This window comes from Vulpes lagopus, chromosome 4 (genome assembly GCF_018345385.1).
Source record: "Vulpes lagopus strain Blue_001 chromosome 4, ASM1834538v1, whole genome shotgun sequence".
Lineage (NCBI taxonomy): Eukaryota > Metazoa > Chordata > Mammalia > Carnivora > Canidae > Vulpes > Vulpes lagopus.
Genome location: NC_054827.1, coordinates 113415103 through 113440849, shown reverse-complemented (window position 1 = coordinate 113440849; position 25747 = coordinate 113415103). Strand labels below are relative to the sequence as shown.

The 25747-nt window shown below is 47.1% G+C and overlaps 1 protein-coding gene across 2 annotated transcripts; it reads right to left on the bottom strand.

Moving 5' to 3' along the window:
• Window positions 1-3903: 3903 nt before the first annotated feature.
• Window positions 3904-24710, bottom strand: VPS33B (VPS33B late endosome and lysosome associated). Of its 2 annotated transcripts, none has more exons than XM_041753553.1 (23): window positions 24620-24710; window positions 20491-20571; window positions 20055-20116; window positions 18040-18089; window positions 17775-17842; window positions 12767-12812; window positions 11657-11751; window positions 11280-11384; window positions 10806-10902; window positions 10537-10614; window positions 10359-10432; window positions 10002-10088; window positions 9729-9819; window positions 9227-9301; window positions 8904-8968; window positions 8730-8784; window positions 7051-7097; window positions 6357-6489; window positions 5670-5743; window positions 5050-5151; window positions 4797-4872; window positions 4574-4690; window positions 3904-4279 (listed from the first exon to the last, which is right to left on the bottom strand). In XM_041753553.1, exons 2-23 carry the CDS (start codon window positions 20530-20532, stop codon window positions 4200-4202), a joined length of 1719 nt encoding a protein of 572 aa, XP_041609487.1. In that variant the 5' UTR covers window positions 20533-20571; window positions 24620-24710; the 3' UTR covers window positions 3904-4199. The 2 variants fall into 2 exon arrangements, with proteins under 2 accessions (XP_041609487.1, XP_041609486.1); XM_041753552.1 differs by lacking the exon at window positions 24620-24710 and adding an exon at window positions 24019-24429.
• Window positions 24711-25747: the final 1037 nt, after the last annotated feature.

Sequence of the window (25747 nt, the reverse complement as noted above, 5' to 3'; positions counted from 1 at the left end):
TAACTCCCACAAGGTGTTCCAATTAATAGGGGGCATTTGTGACCAATTAAAAGAATAAAGATATCCACTGATCTATTCAACAAAATTGATAATTGAAGATCTTATGTAAGGAATGTAACATAATTTACATTCCTTACATTTACATAATTAGGGCCTAATACTTGTTTTATGTTAATCCTTTTGCATTATCTCCCATAAAGTTTCCTTTTTAATAGTCTAATAGGCGTGAGTACCATCAGGCCAAAAGTTATATGACTCACCACAAGTCTTGCTACTCAGCTTCAAGATTCTTCCCTGTAGTACAGTCCCCGAAACATCTAAAGCATACTTAACACCTACCAAGAGGATGGGCCTTGTTTTGCACTGATATGGCCTGTTACAACATCCCTAAAAATTTTGGGGGATTATGTGCTGTAGGCAAGCTGGGATTATCACCCGTTACCAACGAGATCTACCTCATCTACTCCCCGACTGTGACAATACTGTGGTTCTCACATCAGATGGGGAAACAGCAGCCTTAGCCCTCTCCCTTGTGGCTCTCCCAGCACTAGGAAAAGTCTTACACCGTGAGATCCAACAAACTGCTTACTCAGCAGAACTCTGAATGACACATCTTAAGCGTAGATGCCCTAAATCAAGAACTAAGTGAAGTTAGGGCAGGACTTCCAGAGAATTGGGCCACTATTGATTACTTACTACTTCAACATCACTTAGGTTGTAAAGAGTTTCTACATATGTGCTGTTTTAATATAAACAATTCTCATAAGGTCTCACTATAAATGACATTCAAGTGTTGTTCAAGCTCAACTGCACAAAATCAGTGTCTCCCTAGGATTATTTGATTGGTTTGGAAATGGGTCAATATTTGAGATGCTCATAGAAATTATTACTTATAGAAATAATTGTTGAATTTTGTCTTTTTCTGTTTGCCAGTGCCTATGTAGCTTCAAGCCTTCCAACATCACTTGGGAGCCATACTGTAGACTTCTCGACTGACCCTGAGAATACTCTGACTGCCTCCGTTCCCCCCCTCATGCCACCCCTTTTCAGCCTGAAGCAGCCAGAGCGGTCATCATCCCATTTCCTAACGGCAGTTCGGGTTACTATTCCAAGGGGAGGAAGGATGTAGGAACAAGTTAGGGGCAGATGGGACTAGGCAGGGAAAGATAAGGGAGAGGCCCAGAGTCAGGGTTCCAGGAATCTGTGGGCTCCCATAAACCAAGGACCCCAAAGGCCCAAAGGCTCCTACCCATCCCAAGGAAACAGATAAGACAGTAAAAACAGAAAAAAATAAACCTGGCTCCCTAGCTCCAAAATGTTAGGGGGTGTTCCCCTTTAATAGCTACTAGGTTCACAGAAACCCCAGATGTAGAGAAATATTATGGAGGAGCTATTAACCAGAGAGAAGGGAACACCTTGTTTGTGCTCATGATATTTACAAAGAAACATCTTATTTGTTCTAAATAAAGACATGATATTTACAAATCCACCCTGATGTGGATAAAAAATTTACCAAGTTCCCTGGTCAGTTACCTATAAAAGACAGACCATATGGACTCCTGGGTGGCTGAGTGGTTGCCCCTCTGCCTTTGGCTCAGGTTGTGATTCCAGAGTCCCTGGATCGAGTTCCACATGGGGCTCCCTGCATGCAGCCTGCTTTTCCTCCCTCTTCCTAGGTCCTTGCCACCTTTTCATTTGCCTTTTCTATGAAGAAGTAAAAGATGCTTGTTTGCTTCACCTGCAGGACCAGGTTTCTCTCACTTTCAGAAGGACTTAACTGGTGCTCTCAACACCCTTTAACTTCTCAGCAACAGACCAAACATTCATGCCCCTAATGGAGTGAGCTGCAGACACCATTTTTTTTTTTTAAATTTACTTGTACTTTGTTGATTAACTGTAAAGTTACTCAGAAAGCTTCAAAAACTTGTGATCCTCAGACATGTTCCCAGGGCCAGCATCATACGTACCCAGAGATAAGATAATTTTGCTATCATGTCCTTTGCACTGTAGCTCTGAAGCCAACAAAGTCATAGAAGTATTGGAAGATATCCACTCAGAGCATATATTCAGCGTGTGAAACACTGTAATGTGTGTTTAAGTAGGACCCTGTTACAGGATCCTGTATTTCTATTGAACAGCACTGTTCTGGAATGTAAGTGCAGTATGCCACTATGGTCTATATCCTTGGTCACAGAATCTTCATCTGCCACATGTTCTTTATACAGACTAACAGCCCCTGTCAGCATTGTCCTTGATCTCACACACTAGCTTGACATAAAAATTGTAAAAATTCTAGCTGGATGCCTGAGGTATGCATTTTCCTTGGAATATGCACTGACACTGCATTCTTCTATGGAAGAAATAGTTTTGGGACACCTGGGTGGGTTAGTGGTTGAGCGTCTGTCTTTGGCTCAGGGCGTGATCCCAGGATTCTGGGGTCAAGTCCCACATCAGGCTCCCTGTAGGAAGCCTGCTACTCCCTCTGTCTATGTCTCTGCCTCTCTCTGTGTCTCTCATGAATAAATAAAATCTTTTAAAAAATTAGAAGAATCGTTTTGATGATCCAACAACAGAGATTTGGATCTTTCTTTTGGGTAAGTAGTAGATGGGGAGCAAAGGGAGTGGGAGGGACAGTCTTGCCAAAACCCAGACAAAAAATAGTAAGGATCTCTGCCATGGGGATGGTTAAGATGAGCCAGAAGCATTTAGAAATAATGGGTAGTGTGACCAGCTGAATGTAGGGGATGAAAGAAAAGATCTAAGGTCAAGGTTATAATTTCTTTCATGAACAAAACTTGGGTAGACGAGGATGTCAATTATAGGAATACAGAAAAAGGAGCAGATTTAGGCATTCAAAGCGAGGACAGGAGGTTCAGTCTGAGAGTTTATCTTAGACATGTTGAGTCTGAAGTGCCTGTGAAGGACTAAGTTGGAGACACCAGTGTGTGAAGCTCAACAGAAAGACAAAAGCTTGAGATCTGGAAGCAGGTGACAACAGAGGACAGGGAGGGTATAGGAAGAGAGAAGTAATCCAAGGAGACAGAAGCACAACCCAGGAGACCACAGGAAGACAACAAAAGAGTGTCTATGGAAGCTGAACAGAAGAGAAGAAAAGCAGTTATCAGTAAGGTCAAGTTAGAGGAAGGACCACAAAGAGAATGATAGATATGGTTTCAGTTGACAATTTTTAAAAGGTCAAGGGAGAGAAAGGCCACTAAAATCAGCAAGAGGGGGCACTGGTGACCTTTTTAGTAGTACCATTTGCCGATGCCTGAACCTACTCTAATGGGACACAACCTTTCACTCTGCAGTAAGAGGCAAATGCTTAATACTGAAGTGCTTCCTTAAGTTAAAACAGTAGCAAGCTTCTTTCCTTTCTAAGATCTTATTTATGCATTTATTTTTTTATTTATTACGTCTCGTGAAAGACAGAGAGAGAGCAGGCTCCGTGCAAGGAGCCCAACATGGGACTCGATCCCGGGACTCCAGGATTATGCCCTGGGTGGAAGGCAGACACCAAACCGCTGAGCCACCCAGGGATTCCCAAACTTCTCTTTTCTAAAGTATAATGAATCACAAGAGGCGCTGGGCTGGCTCTTTTGGGAGACGCTACAAGCCTTAACCTCAGGGTCATGAGTTCGAGCCCCACATTGGGCAAAGGTTTACTTAATAAAGTATGATGAGCCACAGTATTTTAGAGTTAGAGGGTGATTGCTTTTCATCTACCTAGTCCATCCTCTTCGTTCCATGGTTGAGGAAACACTGGTACAGGGCAAGTTTCAGGAGAGAACCAGACCAGACCCAGAGCTGCTGCAGAGTCCAGGCCACAGAACACATGAAACCCCACCCCTCCCCACCTCTGCCAGTGCTTCACTAAGATGGAAGTGCACATCGAGAACTACATGACACTTGAGAGTAGAGGCTTTATTTACAATGATACTCAAACAAGATTTAGCAAAAGATACCTCTTCCCCCTTGTATCTTTTCAGCACAAGCTATACTTCATAAACAAAAAAAGAAATATCCTGGCGGCAGGAAGTGAGCGCTCTCCTCATAACTTCCCTAAGTCCCAAGTCAATTCTGAGCTCCTCAGCTCTTAGTGGGGTATCTGGTGGACACCTGGTTAGCAGATGGGACCAAATTCCTGTGTCCTGTTGGGAAACGTGTCCAGGGAAGAGTCAACCCCGGCAGGAAGAACTTCAGGCTTTCACCTCACTCATGGCCTCCATCAGGCGAGCACTATTTGTGATTGCTGTTGTCAGAAAAATGAATCTGTACCCTACGGAGCCAAAAGCACAAGCATCAGTGACTAAGCAGATCAGAGGTCCCCAAGCCTAAGCCACGTCAAGTGCTCCAGACCAGGGCAGCAGGTTGCAGACATGGATGCACCAGTGCCATGTTCACAGGCCTGATGACTTGCTGCACCCAGTGGAACTGCTCTTCAGCCCACGGTTTGACTCCCTGCTCTTCAGCCCACAGCTTGACTATAGCCAGTGGCAGCCAGAGGCCCACTGAGCCACCTTCCTGAGCGCTGCCTGCTGTTCCCCGGCTCCCACATTCTGCCCTCTCTTACCTTTCTCTCTGCCCAAGAACCGGAGGGCTGAGATCTCTGAGAACGTGCAACCACCCAAGAACACCACCAGGATGAGGCGCAAGCACTCGCTGGAAGTCTTGTCTTCCTTGGTCATGTCTGCAGAGATCAGACCAGACTCAGGTCTTCGCTGGCGTGCTGGTGCTGGGCAGTGGCCCCGGCTCTCCGCTCGTCCCACTTGCCCACACTGGCCAGTGCCACGCACCTGTGAATGCCAACTCACTGCAGTTGAGCAGCCGCACCACTTCATCCAGACCTTGCCAGCTTCGCCGCTCCAGCACCTGGGAGGCACGAGCACCAGTTGCAAGTCTAAGACAGGAGTAGGCTTAGGAAGGGAAGGTCACAGCAGCCCAACTGTCACATTTCTTGTTAGCTACTGGGGTAGTTAAAAGTTGGGACAGGCCAGGGACCAAGAAAAAGCAGAGAGTGAACAAGGAATGGGAGTGGGTCGCTCTCACCTGCTCGATGATTCGGCAGCTCAGGGGCACGTAGGCACCACTGAAGACGTATGCCATGTCCCGTGGCACTTTCAGATCGTACTCGCCATCCACACGTGGGATCTGAGGGCAAAGGGGATGACGTGAGGCACATTACAACTACTCTCTCCAGCCCTTTATGTGGTTAAAGAAAAGTACATCCCAAAAAACAGTTCTTATTTCAGCTAAAGGGAAAACCAGCAAAAGCCCTTAAAAAAAAAAAAAAAAAAAGAAGAATCCATAACCAAAGATTAAAGCTTTTGCTCAGTACCCACTGATTCTCCTGAATGAGCTCTCTGTGCTCCCTATCAAAAACTGGAAAGAAGATGGCCCTCTGAAGCTCCCCTGGTGACATCGGACATGTCTCTCACTGATGTGGCACTCGGCCTATCCTCTGGCATTGGTGGGTGATTGTTACATGTTTATTAAGTGAATGAATCTCTATGTCTTATCTCATTAGATTAAGCTCATGATTAAATGCTACCAAATGAAAGGACCTTTATAAAAAAACAACAACAAAGAGATATACTCCACCAAGGGATTCAAAGTACTCCACCAAGGACTGGACCCATGACTTCCCCATCCATCCTGTTTCTACATACCAAATTCAGCTTCTTGCTGATGGCACGAAAATTGCTCCTCTTGGCCAGAGAACTGAAGGCATCAGTAATCTTTCCTGGGAAGGAAACTTGTGCTGGATTTCATCTAAGGTCTATGGATTCCGTGACACAGCCACAGATGATACCATTCAGAAATGGCAAATAGCAGGACTACTCACATCTCAAGACCCTTCTCCTCTCTGAGGAGCTGCTCACCCAAAATTCTCTGGAACCAATCAAGATCCTCACCACCCTTCTTCCCACCAGTCTTCCTCCTCCTGCAGGGTACCTGCTATCTACTCAATGCAGTCTACAGGGTGATCTGGGCTCACCGGTGAAGTGTGTGGGGCCATGGAGTCAAACTGACATGGGTTCAAACCTGATTTACTACTGAGAGACTATGAACAAGTCAGTTCACCTCACTCAGCCTGTTTCCTTATCTACAAAATGGAGGTTATAAACTTATATTTGTTGCATTAAGTGAGAAACTGTTATCTACAGTTCTCAGCACATGGTTGAGTGTTCAATAAAGGGAACATGCTCCTACTAGCAGAAGCAGTAGTAATGCCAGGAAGAGTGAAGAATCACATCGTCCTTTGCCAGCTCATTTGCTCCCTCCCAGAGTGCTCTGGCTGCTGTGAGAAGGGAGGACTCTGGCCATGGAAGGGGTTCTCCATGCTCCCTGCTCACCTGCAGCCTTGTCCGTCACCAGCTTGCTCACTTTACTCTCCACAGCTGTGAGGGTGTCCCCTGGGGCCTGCTCTGTTAGAAGCCCCGCTCGCCGCAGATTGGAGAAGGTTAGTAGGTGCTCAGGGCCATAGCTCTGAAAAAAATGTAATTCAGCCATTTACTGAGCATCCGCTGTACCAAGGTCTAATACTGTTAGGTAATATGAAAGTGAGGGACAGAAGGGCTATGCATTCTGTGCCCTAAGGAAATACCCAAACACCAAACAAAGGACAAAAAAAAAAAAAAAAAAGCACAAAACTATGAGAGAAAAGAGAAAGCTACTGACGTAAGGGTGCTGGGGAGGGCTTCACAGATGAGGTAAGACTGGAGAAAGATCTGGAAGGAAAGCCGTATCAAATCCTCACAAGATGGTTCAAGTGCAAGTGAGCCCCAGGGGTGAGAACTCACCACCTGGTCCAAAAGCTCAGTGGCTCCAGTTCTCCCAGCACTGGCCACCCACCAAGAGAGCAGGGAGTGGGGAAGTCAAAGGCAATGGGAGGGTCTCTACATGCTGAGAGGTTGACTGTCCCAAGATGCTCTAAGAGGGAGGCCAGAGTGTCAACAACATGGAGATGTAGACAAGAAATGGGCCATTTCTTCTTCTGCCTCTTTCCCTCCACCAAGCTCCCTCCAGAGCACACTCTCCCGGCCTTACCTGCAGATACTGTGTTTTCAGAGATCGGTAATCCTTGGGAATCAAACCTGAGGATCAGAGAAGACAGGTTCATGCGAACACCAGCTGAGGTATCCTGAAATCTATAGCCAACCCCCCCTACCCTCTTGTGCCCCAAAACACCCGTATCAGGAGGAAGGACTCAGTAAATGTTAACCTTGGCTCTAGCCAGGTGATTCTAAGCTGACTCCTAGGGGTGCCTGGTTGGCCCAGTGGTTAAGCATCTTGCCTTTGGCTCAGGGCATGATCCCAGGGTTCTGGGATCGAGTCCTGAATCGAGCTCCCCGCAGGGAGCCTGCTTCTCCCTCTGCCTCTCTGTGCCTGCTTCTCCCTCTGCCTCTCTGTGTCTGCCTCTCTCTCTGTGTCTCTCATGAATAAATAAAATCTTTAAAAATAAAAATAATAAAATAAACGGACTCCTAAATTTAAGCTTGCTCACTAAGAGACGAAGCCTGGATCTGAGAGTTCTGAGGACGAGCCCTGACCTGTGAGGGTGCTGAGGGAGGGACACAGAAAGGTGCACTGCTCAGTGGAGGTGGCAGGGGGACATGGCAGGAGGGAGGAGGGACCTGGGCGAGTTCCCTCCTGGCTTTGGGCCAGCACCGCCACAAACTGCTTCAGAGGCTACCGAGGAATAAGACAAGTGTTCAGATAAGATCCGAAAGGGCAGTCTGGGGTGATTTCCTCCAGTGAGGTACAAAGAATGGGCTTGCAAGTACAATCGAGGAGATGTAGAATAAGCAAACTGCTCCTCTGGGGGCAAAGAGCGGCCTCAAAGACACATCCCCACCTGCAAGACATCAGCAGGCAACACCAGTTGCCAAAAAGGGGTGGAGGGGGGTGGGAAGGACAGGCCCGGAGTCACAGGACAAGCAAGTCACAGGGACGAACAGCACAGCACATGGAGTAGTCGATAGTACTGTCACAGCTGCACTTGTGGGGAGCCCAGCATAGTGTACATACCTGCCTAACCCTGTGCTGTACACCGGAAACTAAGCTTCCATTGTGTGTCAACTGTACTTCCAATTTAAAAAAAGGAAGGGGTGCACATGGGTGGCTCCGTGGTTTAGCATCTGCCTTCAGCTCAGGTTGTGATCCTGGAGTCCTGGGATCAAGTGCCACATCAGGCAAAGGGGAGCCTGCTTCTCCCTCTACCTACGTCTCTGCCTCTCTCAGTGTCTCTCATGAATAAATAAAATCTTTAAACAAAACAAAACACTCCAAACAGGTGAAAAAATTGCATAAAGGGGTTAAAAGTTGTGCCACGGATGGTCGCAGAATCTGAGCTTTTGGAAACGTTTATGAAATTGGCTATACCCCTTTCCTGGACTGTCTTTATTATGAAACCTTGCTGTAGGCAGGAGGCTGGATGAAACAGAGACACACCATTCTACGCTGTGCCCCTGCAGTCCTAAGATGTGACTGGGCTTGTTCTGGGGGCCCTGGGTGTGGTCCTGCTTAGGGTCAGGACAGTGAATCACCCCAGAGCCTCAGGATGTCTCACTTGGAACAAAAACTGCTTTATTTTACAGGGGAAAGAATCCATGAAATTACTGGGAAATGTTCTGTCTGCTAGGATATTATCTCTGTCATTCAAAAGGATTTGCTCTATCCCTGAGGTATGATTTTTCAGTCTGGCATCTCTGGTTCCAGGGGCTCACCATTCTCAGTGATGGACAAAAGGCACATGAGGCGAAGGCTTTCTATAGGTGACACCTGCCCAGAAAGAGAGTCAAAGAGAATTCAAGTTTCATGACACATGTTCTTCTCTCCTCTTCCTTCTGGAGGCCAACCCCATGGCACACCATTCCCAGCAACCCCGGCCACCTGCTCACCTGCCGGTCTATGTGTTCTTCAATGTAGCTGGTGCTCTCTCGGATGTTAAAGCCCTCCAGCAGCGCTGGGAGTAAGCAGAGGAGAGCACATTATAGGGCATGCAGCTCAGCTGCTGCCATGTATGCTAACAGGTGTCTGTCTCCCCGTCTTTCTCCATGCTTGGGGTGGGTTAAGGGACCCCCAGGACTCCTAATAGGAACCAGCATTCCACCCAGCCAGCACCAGCTAGAAGGAGCCAGATGGATCTTTGCTGGATGGGAAGGTGCTGGGAGCAAGGGAAGCAGAAGCATGGAATGGAGCTGGGCACGGCCACTGCAGCTACCATGCTCAGTCTTGATGAGCTCCTGGAAGTCCTGCTTAGTCTTCTTCTTCATGATCGATTCACAGGCCCCAATATCTGCAGACAGGACAAAAAGCAAGCAGACACATTCCCAGTTCTAGAAGAATATGCCTTTATTATCCAGAAAAATTAAAAAAAAAAAACCTTTTTTTTCAGATATTATTCACTCATTTGAGAGAGGAAAAGAGCACAAGCAGGGGGAGCAGCAGAGGGAAAGGGAGAAGCAGGCTCCCCACTGAGCAGGGCACCCGATGTGGGGTTCAATCCCAGGACCCCGGGATCATGACCTGAGCTGAAGGCAGACGCTTAACCCACTGAGCCACCCAGGAGTCCCAAAAATAGAAAGTTCTTAAGGCAAAATGCAGAAGCACTTCGTCCCATTTCAGGTGAAACAAGATCATTATCTGCTGGGTGAACAGAGCTCTCTCCCAGGGCAGATCTCTTCTGTAGCAGCCCCTCGCCCTCCCCTCCGGCTGAAACCTACGGACGCTCAGCAGGCGGTGCTCCTGTTTCAGTCCCTTGAGCTCCTGGGACACGAAGTTCTTCATCTGCTTGATGTCCATGCCTCTCCGGCGCTAGGGGAAATCCTCACAAGGTCAAGCTCTCCCAGCCCTCAGACACGAGACGCCACCACCCTCCCTCAGTCTCCCCAATTCCAAGACAAAAGACAGGGGGCTGTCATCGCATTAGGGGGTTGTCAGCCGCCTTGGGAAGCCATTGGGGAAACGAAACAGAGGACCCCGGGCTTGGACCTCACGTCATACTGAGCCTGCAAGTTCCGGGCCTTCTGACTCAAAAAGCCAAAGACGTTGGAGAAATGCTCATTACGAATCTCATTAAACACCTGCAAGGGGAACAAGCCAGCAACAACTTACCAGAGAACCCTAACTAGTCCCTCTTCCCTCAGTAGTGTGACCAGAGCACAAGAAGTGTGTTCTGTTCTAGCAAAAGCACAGAGAAAGCGGAGCTGGCAGCATGGATGCATGACAAGTACCAGCTACTGAGCTCTGGGGTATGCTCGTTCCTGGCGGGGAATCCGTCTCCCACAGGCTCAGCCTCCCCACCCAGAGTGGGGCCCACAACAATCCACGGGCAGTAGCCACTCCCTCCTCACCTTGTCCTCAGCATTGAGTAGAACCTTTAAGCTCCTGTCAGAGGATGTGACTTCTGGGCCAAAGTCGACACTCCCTTGAGAGCAGACGGAGCAGCTATGAGGACCTCCAGAGGTCCCGGCCCAGGTAAGAGACCTCGGGAGCCGAGGACCCCCTCCACCTTGCCAGGATGCCACTTACCGCACTTGATGCGGAAGGTGTCATCCACCAGGCCCTCGTAAACCACTTGGGAGCAAAGTGCTGTCACAAAGTCCACATCTGAAACCGAGATCCCCAGCCGTGAGGATCCTCCCTGACCTACACGGCTGCCCGGCTCAGGTGCCGCCACGGGGCCCAAGCGCCGTGCTCCCGGTCAATGCTGGCATTCATAGCCCCGAACCAATGGTCCTAACTGAGCCACCCATGTCCTCGAGGGTCCAAAGACAACAGGAGTGCTGAGCAGCATTTACCTCTGTCCAAGAGGAAGATATGTCCAATTTCTGGCCTTCGGCCCTTCGTTTCGCCATCCTCCTCCTCCTCTAGTCTCCTCCACAATTCATATGACATCTGCCAGGGACCAAGACAATCTCAGTCTGGTGTCCAGGTCCTTGCTGCAGCCCCACCAACTCTTTTCCACGTAACATCTCTCCTTGACCCCAGCCACTAGCTGAGGGGAGCTCACTATTAACACTACTACCCACTACACATCCATCTGGGCCCACCCCTCCCAAACTCTTCCCTGCTGATGAAGGATGATTTCCACCCCCAAAGATAAGACTCAGGAGTGCTAGTCACACAAGTCCTCCTCTCTGAGGAACTATTCTGGAACAATAAAAGCAAGCCAAAGAATCTGCATCTTATTGCAGATGCCTGTGGGCAGTCCATGGTGGGCAGAGAACAGGTAAAATAGAGGCTATTGGGACAAGGGCCCTGCTAGTGCCCACCTTGGTACATCTGCCAATTCCGTAGCAGTTAGGAAAGGGTCCGTAGAGGGTGCTGAGAAGGTGCAAGGCCTGTGCCACAGTGTTGATCCAGCGCTGATCTCCTTCCTGCACGGAAATATGGCTCAACCCAACAGACCCATCTGGAAAGGGGCTAGCCCTAGAAACCCTGGAGCAGGAAGGCAGGGTGTGGGGACTGCCTGAAAGCTTTCTGATTGGCCCCTACTGGTGGACAGCAACCAGTAGCACTCAACCCACAAAATGCTCTCCCCTCATGATAAATGATAGGAATGGCATGAAGGTTACATCAATGTTGCTAGCTCACTGGACCCCACCTGTCCCTGCCTGTCAATGCCAAGACCCAAAGACCCTGCACTTACCAGGAAGTAGTCCCTGAAAAATTCTGGCAGCTCCATGCTCAACAGATCCACATCAAGAGGCAGCAAAGAAAAGGCCCATTCATCGCAGCTCACATCTGTGGGAACAGGGCAAGTCAGCCTCCCCATGGAAGGCATGGGGCTCCATGGCGGGAGAAAGAGGGTCTGCCACAGTGACATAGAAACATCTGAGCACCGCCACATGCCCAGCACCACACTGAGCACAGGACACTCAGAAACAAGTAAGACCCAGCCTGAGCCTTAAAGGAGTCCATGGTCTGTTAACAGAAAGAGACATGCACATGACAGCCTGCTACGCAATGTGTCTTCATCTGAGTACCCACCAAATGTGCTGAAGGGACACTCATTCACTACTCAACAAATACTGGCAGGAAGCCACATGTGTGCAGGCACTAGGCCGAGCACCAGGGGTATGTGAATGGAAACGAACATGCTCCCCATCTTCTGCCAGAGAATCCCAATCTAGTAAGAGAGGAACACACCAGATACACCTCATTCTAGGTGTGCTCCAAACAAGTAGAACAGCAATCTGGGAGCACAGATAGTTCAGGGATCGAACCTCCACCTCAGCTATGCAGGGTAGAGGAAAAGTTTAGGAGTCCAGGAAAGACTTCCCTAAAGAGCCAATATTTACACTTCGAATTTGAGTAAGATTTTGGTACGGAAAAAAAAAAAAAAAAGCTGAGGGCGGAGAATATTCTAAGCCACAGAAAAACCAAGTGGGAAGTGCCCATGGCTGAAGGATAGAGAGTCAGGAGAGAGAAGGGAGCTGCACACGGTGAGGCTGAGGAGACAGGAAGGGGCTGACTGCAGAAGGCCCTGAAGATTCTGGCACTAGGGCAGGATCTGCAGCAGGAGCTCCGTGCTCCGGTCAGCGATGCATGCAGCACAGAGGGAGAGAAGGCAGTCTTCTCAGGGGAGTCTTGGGACGGAGGAATGGTGGTACCTGGAGTCTCCTTCAGCCTTCCCTTCAGGGCCTTGTCCCCCTCCCCCTGGTGGGGAGCTCCCCTCCTCCCAGGGCCAACATGTAGAGTGGGGGGGGGGTATAGTGTTATGTTCTCCCCGTCTCCACTTGCGGCTGCCTCTTCTCACCTCCATAGACCCCCTCTTCCTCCAGCACCATCTCACATGCGTGAAACTGAAAGACAAGAGAGAGCAGCTGGTGACCACCTTCTTTTCTGTTCTTTTCATCTTTCTGGTGTTCCTCTGTGGGCACTAAGGACAACACCTACTGGACCCAGTGACAGAGACAAGAGAACATGGACTCATAGGGATGATAGGAAGGACCACTGGGACAATTCAGCCCAGCACTTTGTTTCCCTTTACCCACTTTATTTAGGTATTAAGTCCATAGCTCTTTCCTCCCTGCAAGACTGGAAAGCACCACAAAGAAGAAGGTATTTCAGCTGTCCCCGAAGGGTGAGTCCCGCACTCAGATGTAGGAGGGAGGGCCCAATGTACCCCAGAAACAGGGGAGGTGGGGCAGGCAGCAGGGAAGGGACACTGGTGTGGAAGGAGGTCAGGGGAGGATGGGTCCAGGGGACCCCTGGTATCATTAAGAGATCTGGAGATCCAGGCTAGGGGTGAATGGCACAGAATATTTAAAGTGGGTGGTTTGCCCAAGAGAGAAGAACACAAAGGGACATGAGCACTGTGGACAGGATTCCAGGGAACAGCAAACTAAAAGGGTGCACAGGGCACAACCTGGCAGGGAAGACAGAAAGATGACACAGAGGCAGGAACGGGGGACACGGTGCCTCCCAAGGCAGCAAAGGTCCATTTCAGGAGGAACAGGCAACAGTGTCAAACGCCAGAGACATTAGGCAGGACGGGAGGGAATCAGGCATCACTGGGTTTGACAACAGAGCCCTCAAGGGTTTGGGATCTAGTGAGGCTGCAGGAGAGTGACAGCAAGAACTCTTCACACAAGTCTTCACTCAACAGAAGGGAGAGTCCCTAACTGGGAGAAGACATGAAGTAGGAAGAATTCTTTAGAAGGGACAGATGTAGTTGAAGACAGAAGACAAAGAATCTACCTGACAGGGGCACCTGGGTAGCTCAGTGGTTGTGCCTCTGCCTTTGGCTCAGGTTGTGATCCTAGGGTCCTAGGATCAAGTCCCACATCGGGCTCCCTGCCCAGAGCCCGCTTTTCCCTCTGCCTATATTTCTGCCTCTCTGTGTCTCTAATGAATAAACAAATAAAATCTTGGGGAAAAAAAAAAAAGAATCTACCCAACAAAGCATGATAGTAGAGAAGGAATGTGGGGATGGGGCCAGAAACACAGGTGAATGGCTAATCAAGGAGGGGAAGAGGCCCAGGTCACTTCTTCCTTTGAGATAAGTGGGAAGGTGAAATACTTGGAGACAATGATGAAGAAGGAGGAACACTTCCTCTGATAAAGACGATGATGGTAACAGTTGATATACATTAAACATAAAATATGTGCTAGGCATCACCGTTAGTGTTTTATAAAGATAACCTCTCTTGGTCGTCATGATGACTCCATGAGATGTGGAAGATTAATGCTACATGCTCCTAATTTTACTTTACACAGAGAATCCTATTCATTCCTCACTCATTTCTTTTTAAGTAAGCTCTATGCCCAACATGGGGCTCAAACTCACAACTCTGAGATCAAGAGTCACGTGCCCTGTTCCTCACTGAGTTCTGTCAGTGAAACTGAAATAGTAGGCCCACTTTAGTGCTAAGGGAATCCCAGAGCCCAGATCAAAACTGCTAATCTTCATAATTAACAAAAGGAGTCTCAGGAAGAGAGAGAGAATCCCTCTTCTTTACAGCTACTGAGGGAGATTGTGTTATGATATAAAATTAAGTCAAATAATCTAATTAAATAGGATATGAGATGGAGAAAATTCATCAAAATACCAATTTTGGGGGATCCCTGGGTGGCTCAGCGGTTCGGCGTCTGCCTTCGGCCCAGGGTGTGATCCTGGAGTCCTGGGATAGAGTCCCATATCGGGCTCCCTGCATGCAGCCTGCTTCTCTCCTGCCTCTGTCTCTGCCTCTCTCTCTCTCTCATGAATAAATAAATAAAATCTTTAAAAAAAAATTCCAATTTTGTTTTTCTGTGTAATAGGGAGGCTTATTTAAAATCTTTTAGGAGGAAAAAAAAATAAAATTAAAATTAAAAAAAAATAAATAAATAAAATAAAATAAAATCTTTTAGGAGGGATCCCTGGGTGGCGCAGCAGTTTGGCGCCTGCCTTTGGCCCAGGGCGCGATCCTGGAGACCCGGGATCGAGTCCCACGTCGGGCTCCCGGTGCATGGAGCCTGCTTCTCTCTCTGCCTGTGTCTCTGCCTCTCTCTCTCTCTCTCTCTCTCTCTCTCTCTGTGACTATCATAAATAAATAAATAAATAAATAAATTAAAAAATAAAATAAAATCTTTTAGGATTATTTAAAACTATTACCAACATGTTCTATTCCCTCTTTGAACAAATCTGTCGTTGGAAGTATAATTTGAAAAAAGTCTCTCCCTGTGTGTCTCTCATGAATAAATAAAATCTTTTTTTTTTTTTTTTTTTTAAACTTCTGTGACGTTGTCTTTCCAGCTGACTTTTTTTTTTTTTTAATTTTTATTTATTTATGATAGTCACAGAGAGAGAGAGAGAGAGAGGCAGAGACACAGGCAGAGGGAGAAGCAGGCTCCATGCACCGGGAGCCTGATGTGGGATTCGATCCCGGGTCTCCAGGATCGCGCCCTGGGCCAAAGGCAAGCGCCAAACCACTGCGCCACCCAGGGATCCCGAATAAATAAAATCTTAAAATAAAAAGGGGGGGGGTGTCCCTGGGTGGCTCAGCAGTTTAGCTCCTGCCTTCGGCCCAGGGCGTGATCCTGGAGCCTCAGGATTGAGTCCCGCATCAGGCTCCCTCATGGAGCCTCCTCCCTCTGCCTGTGTCTCTGTCTCTGTCTCTATCTCTGTCTCTGTCTCTCTGTGTCTCTCATGAATAAATAAATAAAATCTTTAAAAAAAAAAAATTTTTTTAAGACTCCAAGAACTAGAATTTATTGCCACAGCTCCTTTAGTAACATTTAAAGTAACCTGTAATTCCAACTGGTTATCTTACTTAATAATTTCTTGCCCTGGTAATGACATTATACTTGATACATTTCTCAGTAGGATAAATAGCAGTAAGATTGTGCTACAAATCTTCAAATGATCTTCAAAGGAAGATCATTAGCTCTTTCTTATTTCTTTTACATGATGAGAAAACAATATAAGCCTGTGATTTCACTAGATTTTGTAACAAAAACTGAAAGTCATTTAAAAGAAGTAAGGACCTGCCATTTGTAACAACATGGATGGAGCTAGAGAGTATAATGCTAAGTGAATTAAGTCTGTCAGAGAAAGACAAATACTGTATGATGCCATTCAAGTGTGGAACTTAAACAAAAGAACAAAGAAAAAAAGAGACAAACTAAAAATCAGACTCCTAACTAGAGAGAACAAACTGATGGTAACCAGAGGGGAGGTGAGTTGGGAGATGGGAGGAATGGGTGACGGGGATCAAGACTGCACTCACTGTGATGAGCACTGAGTAATGTACGGAATGGTTGAATGACAATATTGTACTCTTGCAACTAATAAAACACTGTATGTTAAATATACTGAAATTAAAATAAATAAAAAGTAACATGCTCAGCCCTGTTATGTCAAAAAAAAAAAAAAAAGGTAAGTACTATCAACTCCATTTTATAGATGAGAAAACTGAGGCACAGAGCAGGTAAGTAACTTATCCAAGATCACACAGGTTATAATGATAAAGCAAGGATTCACATCCAGTTTGGCTTTAGTGTTTGAGACTGAGCTACTGCTTCTACTTTCTCTAGAGTTTTTTGGCAAAGATTGGAAAAGAATAAATCAGGGTGCGTGGGTGGCTCAGATGGTTAAGTACCTGCTTTTGGCTCAGGTCATGATCTCCCGGTCCTGGGATTGAGCCCCAAGTCGGGCCCCTGCCTCAGCGGGGACTCTGCTTCTCCTCTCTCTGATTCTCCCCCTGCTCATGCTGTCTCTCTCTCCCTCTCTCTGTATCTCTCTCTCTCTCTCTCTCTCTTTTTTTTTTTAAGATTTTATTTATTTATTCATGAGAGACACAGAGAACAGAGAGAGGCAGAGACACAGGTAGAGGGAGAAGCAGGCTCCATGCAGGGAGCCCGATGTGGGACTCAATCTGAGTCTCCAGGATCACACCCTGGGCTGAAGGCAGCGCTAAACCACTGAGCCACCCAGGCTGCCCTGTATCTCTCTGTCTTTATGAATAAACAAAATATTTTAAAAATAAGTAAAAGGGAAAAAAGAAAAAGAAAAAGAACAAATCTCTGTCCTTTCAACTTTATTTTTCTATCTGCTCTCCATGCAGCATAAACTACTTGGTATAGCTTTATAGGCCTAAAGCAGGCCCTGTATGTAAGATGAGGATGTACCCATAATGCACCTTGCTGACACAGGAGTGAGAGAACTTGATGAAATCAGGGAATGGCAATGCGACTACCACCAAACACTACAATTATTGAGCTAAAAAAGATGGAAGGGACCTAGCCTGAAGATGTGAACTCCCTGCTTGACTGTGGGCTTTCCTTCCCTCCACTCCTCAAAGCTGGGGTAGAGTAAAATGGTCTCTAAGCTTCCTTTTTTGTGTAAGAAAAGGCTTTTCCAAAGTACATTAGTATGGCTCTAGTATCCCAGGGGCAGCTGGTCACATGCCTTGAATGAGCATGGAGGAATAATGATTTATTGTACTTACTGTTAAAGGGACAAAGGGACAAAATCACTGGAATGCCATAACATCGTGCACATTACTATACAGAAATCTGAGTTAGAAGGGATACACAGCAGGTTCTGCTTCAGAAGAAGTCTACACAGACACTCCCTCTCACAATTCCACAATCTGTAACTGGGTTTGACAACAGACCCTCTGCTAAATAATCAAGACCACGTTAATGACAAGACAGGAATAGATATTTTGTTCAGTCACACATAATTTGCTTTGGGGGAGACACAGCTATTGGTCCCTTGCCCCCTCCTAGCCTTTCATCCTGATCTACCCTCCCCTACTCCCACCAGAACCCAAACTCACCTTCTGAGGGCAGAAGATCACTTTGTATTTTCGAGTTCGGCCAGCCATTTTGTCAGCATTGACAAGACCTACAGACAGAAGGAAAGCAACCTAGAAAATCACAGGCCCTTTGTTAAGACTAGAAGCAAGGAAGTAGACATCCTCTTCAAGTGGTATGGCCAATTTGAACCATATTTTCTCATTAAAAGGTCCTTATGGCCTAGGCCCTTAATCTTGGCCACTCTTTCCTAGGTCTTAGTTACACGTAGCGCCATGGCATACTCACTGGCAATGTATCGCATGTTCTTGATGCGAGGTCGGACCAAGAAGCACAGCCTGTGGGAGAGAAAGGAAAAAACAAAACAAAACAAAAAACCTCAGTGAGGAAAAATCATGAAGTTGGTGATAGCAGCTTTGAAGAAACAGAAACAATGTTAACTCTTCATTTGCTCTTCTTGCCAGGCTGATAGTTCTCATCCTAGCCAAAGCCATGCCAGCTCTCTTGGCCTACCACATACCACGCACAGAAAACTCCCTTCAGTACGAGAGGTACATTGGTGCTGCGGGTACTTATGGGCCCCATGTGGGCCCCAGGAGCTCCTGCCCTCACATAATTTACAATCTATTGGGCAAAATAAGATACACACATGTATGGAGCATAATAATGGTCAAGTGTTAAAAAAAGTTCCAAGATAGTATATAAAATAGTGTTTTTCAAATAGGGGTTCATGGGGGTACTCTCCATGTATCCAGGAGAACTTTTTCCTCTAAGGGGAGAATGAACATTACTTAAGTTTGAAAAATACAAAAAAATAAAAATGAAGGCCAGAAACAGGCTGTGACTACATGCCAAGTGAGCAGGACAAACACTAAACACCATGGAAACCCTGGACTGGGATGGCGACACAGAACTTCATGGAGGAGGTGGCGCTGGGCTCTGAAGGCCAGCGATTTTTTTAAGACTTTATTTATTTATTCATAGGCTCCCCGCAGGAAGCCTGATGCAAGACTCAATCCCAGGACCCCAGGATCATGACCTGAGCTGAAGGCAGATGCTCAACCACTGAGCCACCCAGGCGTCCCAAGGCCAGGTATTTTTTGCAGGAGCAGCGAGGGCAGGCAGAGTGAATGGCATGGCCAGAGGGCAAAGGCATGTGCACACAGTTGGTTGCCCCACTGGCTCAGTCAATGGAGCATGTGACTCTTGATCTTGGGGTCATGAGCTCAAGCTCCACATTGGGTGTAGAGATTACTTAAATAAATACAACTTAGGGGATCCCTGGGTGGCGCGGCGGTTTGGCGCCTGCCTTTGGCCCAGGGCTCGATCCTGGAGACCCGGGATCGAATTCCATGTCGGGCTCCCGGTGCATGGAGCCTGCTTCTCCCTCTGCCTGTGTCTCTGCCTCTCTCTCTCTCTCTCTGTGTGACTATCATAAATAAATAAAAATAAAAAAAAAAAAAAAACAACTTAAAAAAAAGAAAAGAAAGTGTGTGTCAAGCAGAGGCTTGAGGGGACACATGAAAGACCAGGCTGGAAAGACAATGTGAGCCTCACTAGAGACAGCCTTGGAATCTGTGGTGAGCAATCTGGACTTTAATCAGTAAGTAAAGGAAGCCTCAAAGGTTCCTGAGAAGAGCGTAATGAAAATATTTTTCAGGGATCCCTGGGTGGCTCAGTGGTTTCGCGCCTGCCTTTGGCCCAGGGCGCGATCCTGGAGTCCCGGGATCGAGTCCGGCGTCGGGCTCCTGGCACGGAGCCTGCTTCTCCCTCTGCCTGTGTCTCTGCCTCTCTCTCTATGTCTATCATAAATAAATAAAACTAAATCTTTAAAAAAAAAAAAAGAAAAAACATTTTTCAAAGATTAATCAATCTGGCTAGAGATGGCTGACTGGATTAAAGAGAGAAGAGGACAGGAAAGCGAGAACATGCAGAAGGAAGACCAATTAAGACGGCACAGCATAACCTAGGCATGAACTTGTGCAAGTACGGGAAGGTGAACCACATCACAAATATGGTGCCAGGGCAGCCCTGGTGGCGCAGCGGTTTGGCGCCGCCTGCAGCCTGGGGTGTGATCCTGGAGACCTGGGATAAAGTCCCACATCGGGCTCCCTGCATGGAGCCTGCTTCTCCCTCTCCCTCTGCCTGTGTCTCTGCCTCTGTGTCTATGAATAAATAAATAAAATCTTTAAAAAAACAAACAAACAAATATGGTGCCAGATCCCAGCCAAGGATGGACAGGAGGCATAGGTGCTTGGACCTCCTCCAGCCTGGAGCCCAGATGAACTTTCCCAGACACTCACTGTTCATTGGAGCTGAGGGCTGGCTTGCTCTCCACCTTGTACAGCTTGTCTACTTCGTGTTGCTACAGAGAGAACCCAACAAGACAATGCAATAAAAACTTGGTAACCCACAGCAGGACACAGAGAGGACTTCTGTAAGGGCTCCTCTTCATGCTACTTCTAGGAATCAAACTGCCTCCCTGACAACCATCCCACTGAACTTTCCTCAAACTGTCAACAGGTCAAAAAAAAACCCCAAACCAAACAATTCAGTAACAACCCAAACAACAACATCAAATCCCCTTTGTCCACCCAATTCAGCTACCCTGCATTTTACCTAAAAGGGCAGGCACTCCTTAGTAATTTGTACTGTTCATTTATTAACATTAAAAAAAAAAAAAAAACCTGCCTCATGAGGAAAGAGGAGCCCAAATCCACTGGGAAAGGGGGCGGGTACCTTCAGGATGGAGACATTGGCGATCCGATCCAAGGGGCTCATGAGATCTGCCTCAATGAACAAGTCCTTTTTTCCTGGAAGCTGAAAACAGTACCTTGGGTCACTCATAGGTCACACATGCTCCCTCAGCTGAGAGCTCATCCAGCCATCCACTTAATAAATGCACAAACTGAGTTGGAGGTACCCTAGGCATCGTATCATTTACCCCAACACCTTATTTATTATCTGTATCCACAGTGGACATTTCTTTATATATTCGCCTAGTTTGTCTTCTCATTTTCTGTACCGATGGAAAGTTACTTCACCTTCTCGAAGGTTAAATCCTCAACACTCCTGCTTGCCCATGACCTTGTTGTGCATCATTGCTCTGTTCTCCACTCTGCCTCCCAATTAACCTCTATTGCCTGTTGGACAAAGCCACACCAAACAAAGCCCCCTTTGCATCTGGCAACCCCTCAACTGTCACCTCTGTTTAAGTAGTGTTTTTCTTCTAATTACAAAAATAACCCATGTTCAAAGCAGAAAACTTAGCCCAGAACAGTCCAAACCCACCCATCCACTCTCCCATCCAAATCCCTGCCATCTGATTCCTGCATCCCTTCTACTGTGTCTCATCTGCCCAGGGAATGAGGGGTCACAATGAGTGGCAAAGAGAGGGAAGTGGTTAGAAGTTAGCTCTCAACTAGGTCTTGACAAATGAGTAGGGGCATTGGCAGTGATCTAAGATGGCAATCCAGCAAAGGCCACAGACAGAGTAAGGACAGAACAAGCAATTCGGTTTGGCTGATGCATAAGGTTAAGTGTAGGGAAATGGTTCTCAAGCAAGGATGATTCTGCCCCATGGGGACATCTGGCATTGTCTGGAGACATTTTTGGTTATCTGACTTGGGGCAGGGGGTTTTACTGGCATCTAGTGGGTAGAGGTTAGAGATACTGCTAAAAGTCTTGTAGTGGGGATCCCTGGGTGGCGCAGCGGTTTGGCGCCTGCCTTTGGCCCAGGGCGCGATCCTGGAGACCCGGGATCGAATCCCACGTCGGGCTCCCGGTGCATGGAGCCTGCTTCTCCCTCTGCCTGTGTCTCTGCCTCTCTCTCTCTCTGTGACTATCAAAAATAAATAAATAAAAAATTTAAAAAAAAAAAAAAAAAAAAAAAAAGTCTTGTAGTGTATGGGACAGTCCCACAACAAAGTATTAGCTGGCCCCAAATGTCAGTGACACCAAGACCAGGAAATCTTGATGAAGGGGGAAGGTGGGGATTGAAATAGGTGACTGGAACTGGAGCATGAAGGACCCCAAAGTCTGGTTAGGGAATTTGGAGTTGATCCTCTATGAAAAAGGGAAAACAGAAAGTTTTTGTGCCTTGAAGCATCCACTCAGCTGGAAGTTTTAGTTAGATAAATCTGGGCACTGTGGATGTAATGGATTGGAGACATGAGAAATCAGAGGCAGGGAGTCCACTTCTGTGGTTAAAGCAACAGTCCAAGTAGACCAAGAGTGGAGCAATGAATGAGGACCTGATCGAAGCTAGTGGTGTGGTCAACAAAAATATGCTAAGGATACATGATGTGTAAGAGAATTTTTTGAATAACTGAAAGAAATTAACAGTTAACAGTGCTTGTATCTGTTCATTGGATGTGATTTTTTTTTCCTCTTTATACTTTCCCTTACTATCTTCTTTGTAATGTGTGTTATAATCTCTAAAGTCAGGTGTAAAAAAAATAAAAATAAAAAATAAAGTCAGGTGTGAGGAAATATCCTTAGGACTCAACAACTGATTCAGTTAAATGTGAGGCGGGGAAGGAGAGTCAAAGAGGATTCTGAGGTTTCAAGCCAGACCAGCAGTGCCTGTCAACAAGAATTAAGTCAGAAAAAGTGCCAGCATGAAGGGCAAATTCTTGCACAGACACTTCCACTGGCCACAGTGAGTTGCCCTTGTGGGCAGCTCCTCCTGAGTTCCCTGTACAAGTACCCATCCTTGGTCTCATTTACTCTCTTTCATGTGCTTCTCACCTATTAGCAGTGTTAAGTAGCATCTCTTTTCAATTCCTCACACATTTGAGAGTCTTTTATGTGTAAGTCACTGTGCTATCATGACGAGGCATATAAATAATATAAAACTTGGTTCCAGATCCCCTGAGTTCTCCGAGGTTCTTTTGAGTCCCCATCTGCATCCCAGCTGCGGCTCTACGTTTCTATCTGCTGGATGCTACAAGCAGTATTTCCTACTAGCATCTTCACTTCACCCTATCCAGTCAACCTGTCCCTTTAATTTTTTTTTTTCATTTCAATTCGATGTTCATTTAAAGAATATTTATTAAATACATGCTATGTGGGCAGCCCCTGTGGCGCAGCGGTTTAGCGCCGCCTGCAGCCCACGGCATGATCTGGAGACCTTGGATCGAGTCCCTCGTCAGGCTCTCTGCATAGAGCCTGCTTCTCCCTCTGCCTGTGTCTCTGCCTCTCTCTCTCTTTGCATCTCTATGAATAAATAAATAAAATCTTAAAAAAAAAAATAAATACATGCTATGTGCTTAACTCCAAGCTAGGTACTCCCTGTGTACACAGCATTGAACAGAACGGACACGTTCTTTGTTCTCAAGGACCTTCTAATATAGTAGGGAATATGGACATTAAACAAATAAATATACACATAATGCATTACAACTATAGCAACAATGTTGTTTTCCTATTAACACAATAAAAATCTCAAACTCAGCTTTGCTTCTCGCTCAACCTTCACAATCAGTAAATCTTTGACATTCCTTTTACCATGACTTAAAAATCCATCCTTTCCCTTCAACCCCACGGTCACTAATTTTGCCTGATCTATGGTCTCCTAACTAGCATTCCTGTTGTTCAGTTACTCCAACCCACAGATAATCAGCTTCAAGTATTGCTTCACCCCTTAAATGGGGAAAGAAAATCTTCAGGGGCTGCCTAATGCCTACTGGTTAACTTCTGATAGCTCTCCTCCCTGTATACAACTTGTCCTTCCCTGGTTCCTCAACTTTGCTCCTACAAACCAGTCCATCTGCCTGGAATATGCTCCTCCTTCTCCAAGGAAAATATGCTTATTTTTCACAATCCAGCTCCTTAAAATTCCCAGATCATTCCTGCTAGGAATGCCTGGTTATTCTGAACGCTTCTGGCATCCTACCTATCACCCATTTACCAGACGGCGCCCCTGTGTGGTAATCTCTGCTTTACAGGGCTCCTACTGGAGTAGACCCTTAAGGACAAAGATGTCTTATCCATCTTTCCATCTCCAGTGATGCGGGGCACAACTGGTGTCTCCCTTGCATACCAAAAAGAAGTGACTTCATTTTTGGGACTCTCTGCTAGGTCCCAAGCGGCTCTTACTGCCCTCTCCTTTTCCTCCCTAAATGCTACACCTAAGACCTGCCACAGAAGCTCCAAGGACAATACCAAGGTCCTGGAACAAGATCAAGGGGACTCAGGAAGAATTAGGCGTCCAGTGAGCGCTAAACTGTTGATGCAGAAAAGGCCCCAGGCGTGGCGGGGACTGACCTGCTCCAGCAGATAGATGAGCTGGTCTCGGGCCAGCCTCTTGAGCATGGAGAAGTCAGGCAGCTCGGGGGCATCGGGCCGATGGGGAAAAGCCATGGTAGCGGGCACCGGAGCAGCGGGGTGGAAGAAGGGCGACGCCCTCCGCTCAGAGAAGGTCGGCAGCAGCCCGGGGTATGAGCGGGGCGGTGCTCCCTCAAGCCTGGGCACGGTGCGAAAGAGCCCCCGAAGGGGCCCTCGCTCCTGCGCTCGAATGAATGGCCACCTCTCGATCAGAGAGCCGCAGCCTCGGAGGACTCTCGTCCAGAACAGCAGCCGCGGGACCCACCCGTCCCTCCCTGGACCACTCCGCCTGCAGCCAGGGATCCAGTCTACACCCACAGATTTCGCGGCGTGCGGCAAAGACCCCGCCTCCTGCCAGAGAGAGAAACGACTTCCTAGACCTCCCGGAAGTCTCGTGCGATCGGCCAGCACTTAGCCTATCGGGAAGGGGACGGCGGCCTGGAAGGGACCTTTGAAAACGGGAGGCAACGCGTCAACGCTCTGGTCTCTTGCCTGGCCAGAAGGCAGCGTTCCCATCATGAGGATTACACCCTAAACTTACCTTTAAAGGTACACTCAATTCTCCTAGCTCGCTCAAACAAGGGTTGGGCACTTTGGCGAGGTTTTCAGAACTTCGTAAAATGGCGAAACCCACTGGGGGTCCGGAGGGCACTGATCTCTGGGGATCTTGACTGTCAATCAAATCTACCCCCAAAATTTAGCTGCCGCCTGGGAGCTCTCTGGCTTCCCAGCTGCTGGAGGCGAGGCGCGGAGAAATGGGACACGGAGCCTGAAAGAAGGGGAGCGCGTTAGAGTCCAATGGAAGCTAAATCCTGCCAGCTGTAACTTTGGATACAGGAGTTTTGACTTAATGTCCTTTGTCGGAGGGACGTCTGGGTGGCTCAGCGGTTGAGGGTCGGCCTTCGAATCAGGTGATGACCCAAGGGTCCTGGGATCGAGTTCCGCGTGGAGCTCCCTGCATGGAACCTGCTTCTCCCTCTGCCTATGTCTCTGCCTCTCTGTGTCTCTCATGAATAAATAAAATCTTTAAAATTTTAAAATAATAATCCTTCGTGAGAAAATGGATAAACTGTGGCATATTCATATAATAAAGATAACTGAATAGATGAAAGAATCTAGATACGGAGTGGCATCTATATGATGCCATTTCTATATGGTTCTAGAATAGGAAAAACTAAATGGTGAAAACAATTTCAGAAAAGTGATTGACTTTGGGGTAAGAATTGACTGGGACGAGAAATTAGGGAATTTTCAGGGGTGATGGTAATAATCTGGATTCACCTTGTTAAAAAAAAAAAAGAAGAAAAAGAAGCCATTTTAACTTCTAGATTTGCTGACAATACCTGAACTCGCTAATTTGTAATATCAGATCATCATTTCCTTGTGAGATGCATAGGAAGTACAAAGCTTCACGGGATCCCTGGGTGGCGCAGTGGTTTGGCGCCTGCCTTTGGCCCAGGGCGCGATCCTGGAGACCGGGGATCGAATCCCACATCAGGCTCCCGGTGCATGGAGCCTGCTTCTCCCTCCGCCTGTGTCTCTGCCTCTCTCTCTCTCTCTGTGACTATCATAAATAAATAAAAAATTAAAAAAAAAAAAGCTTCACTAATTGCCAAAAATTGAACCTGATCAAGTCTCAAGATGTAAATACCAGTTGATAGGAAATATG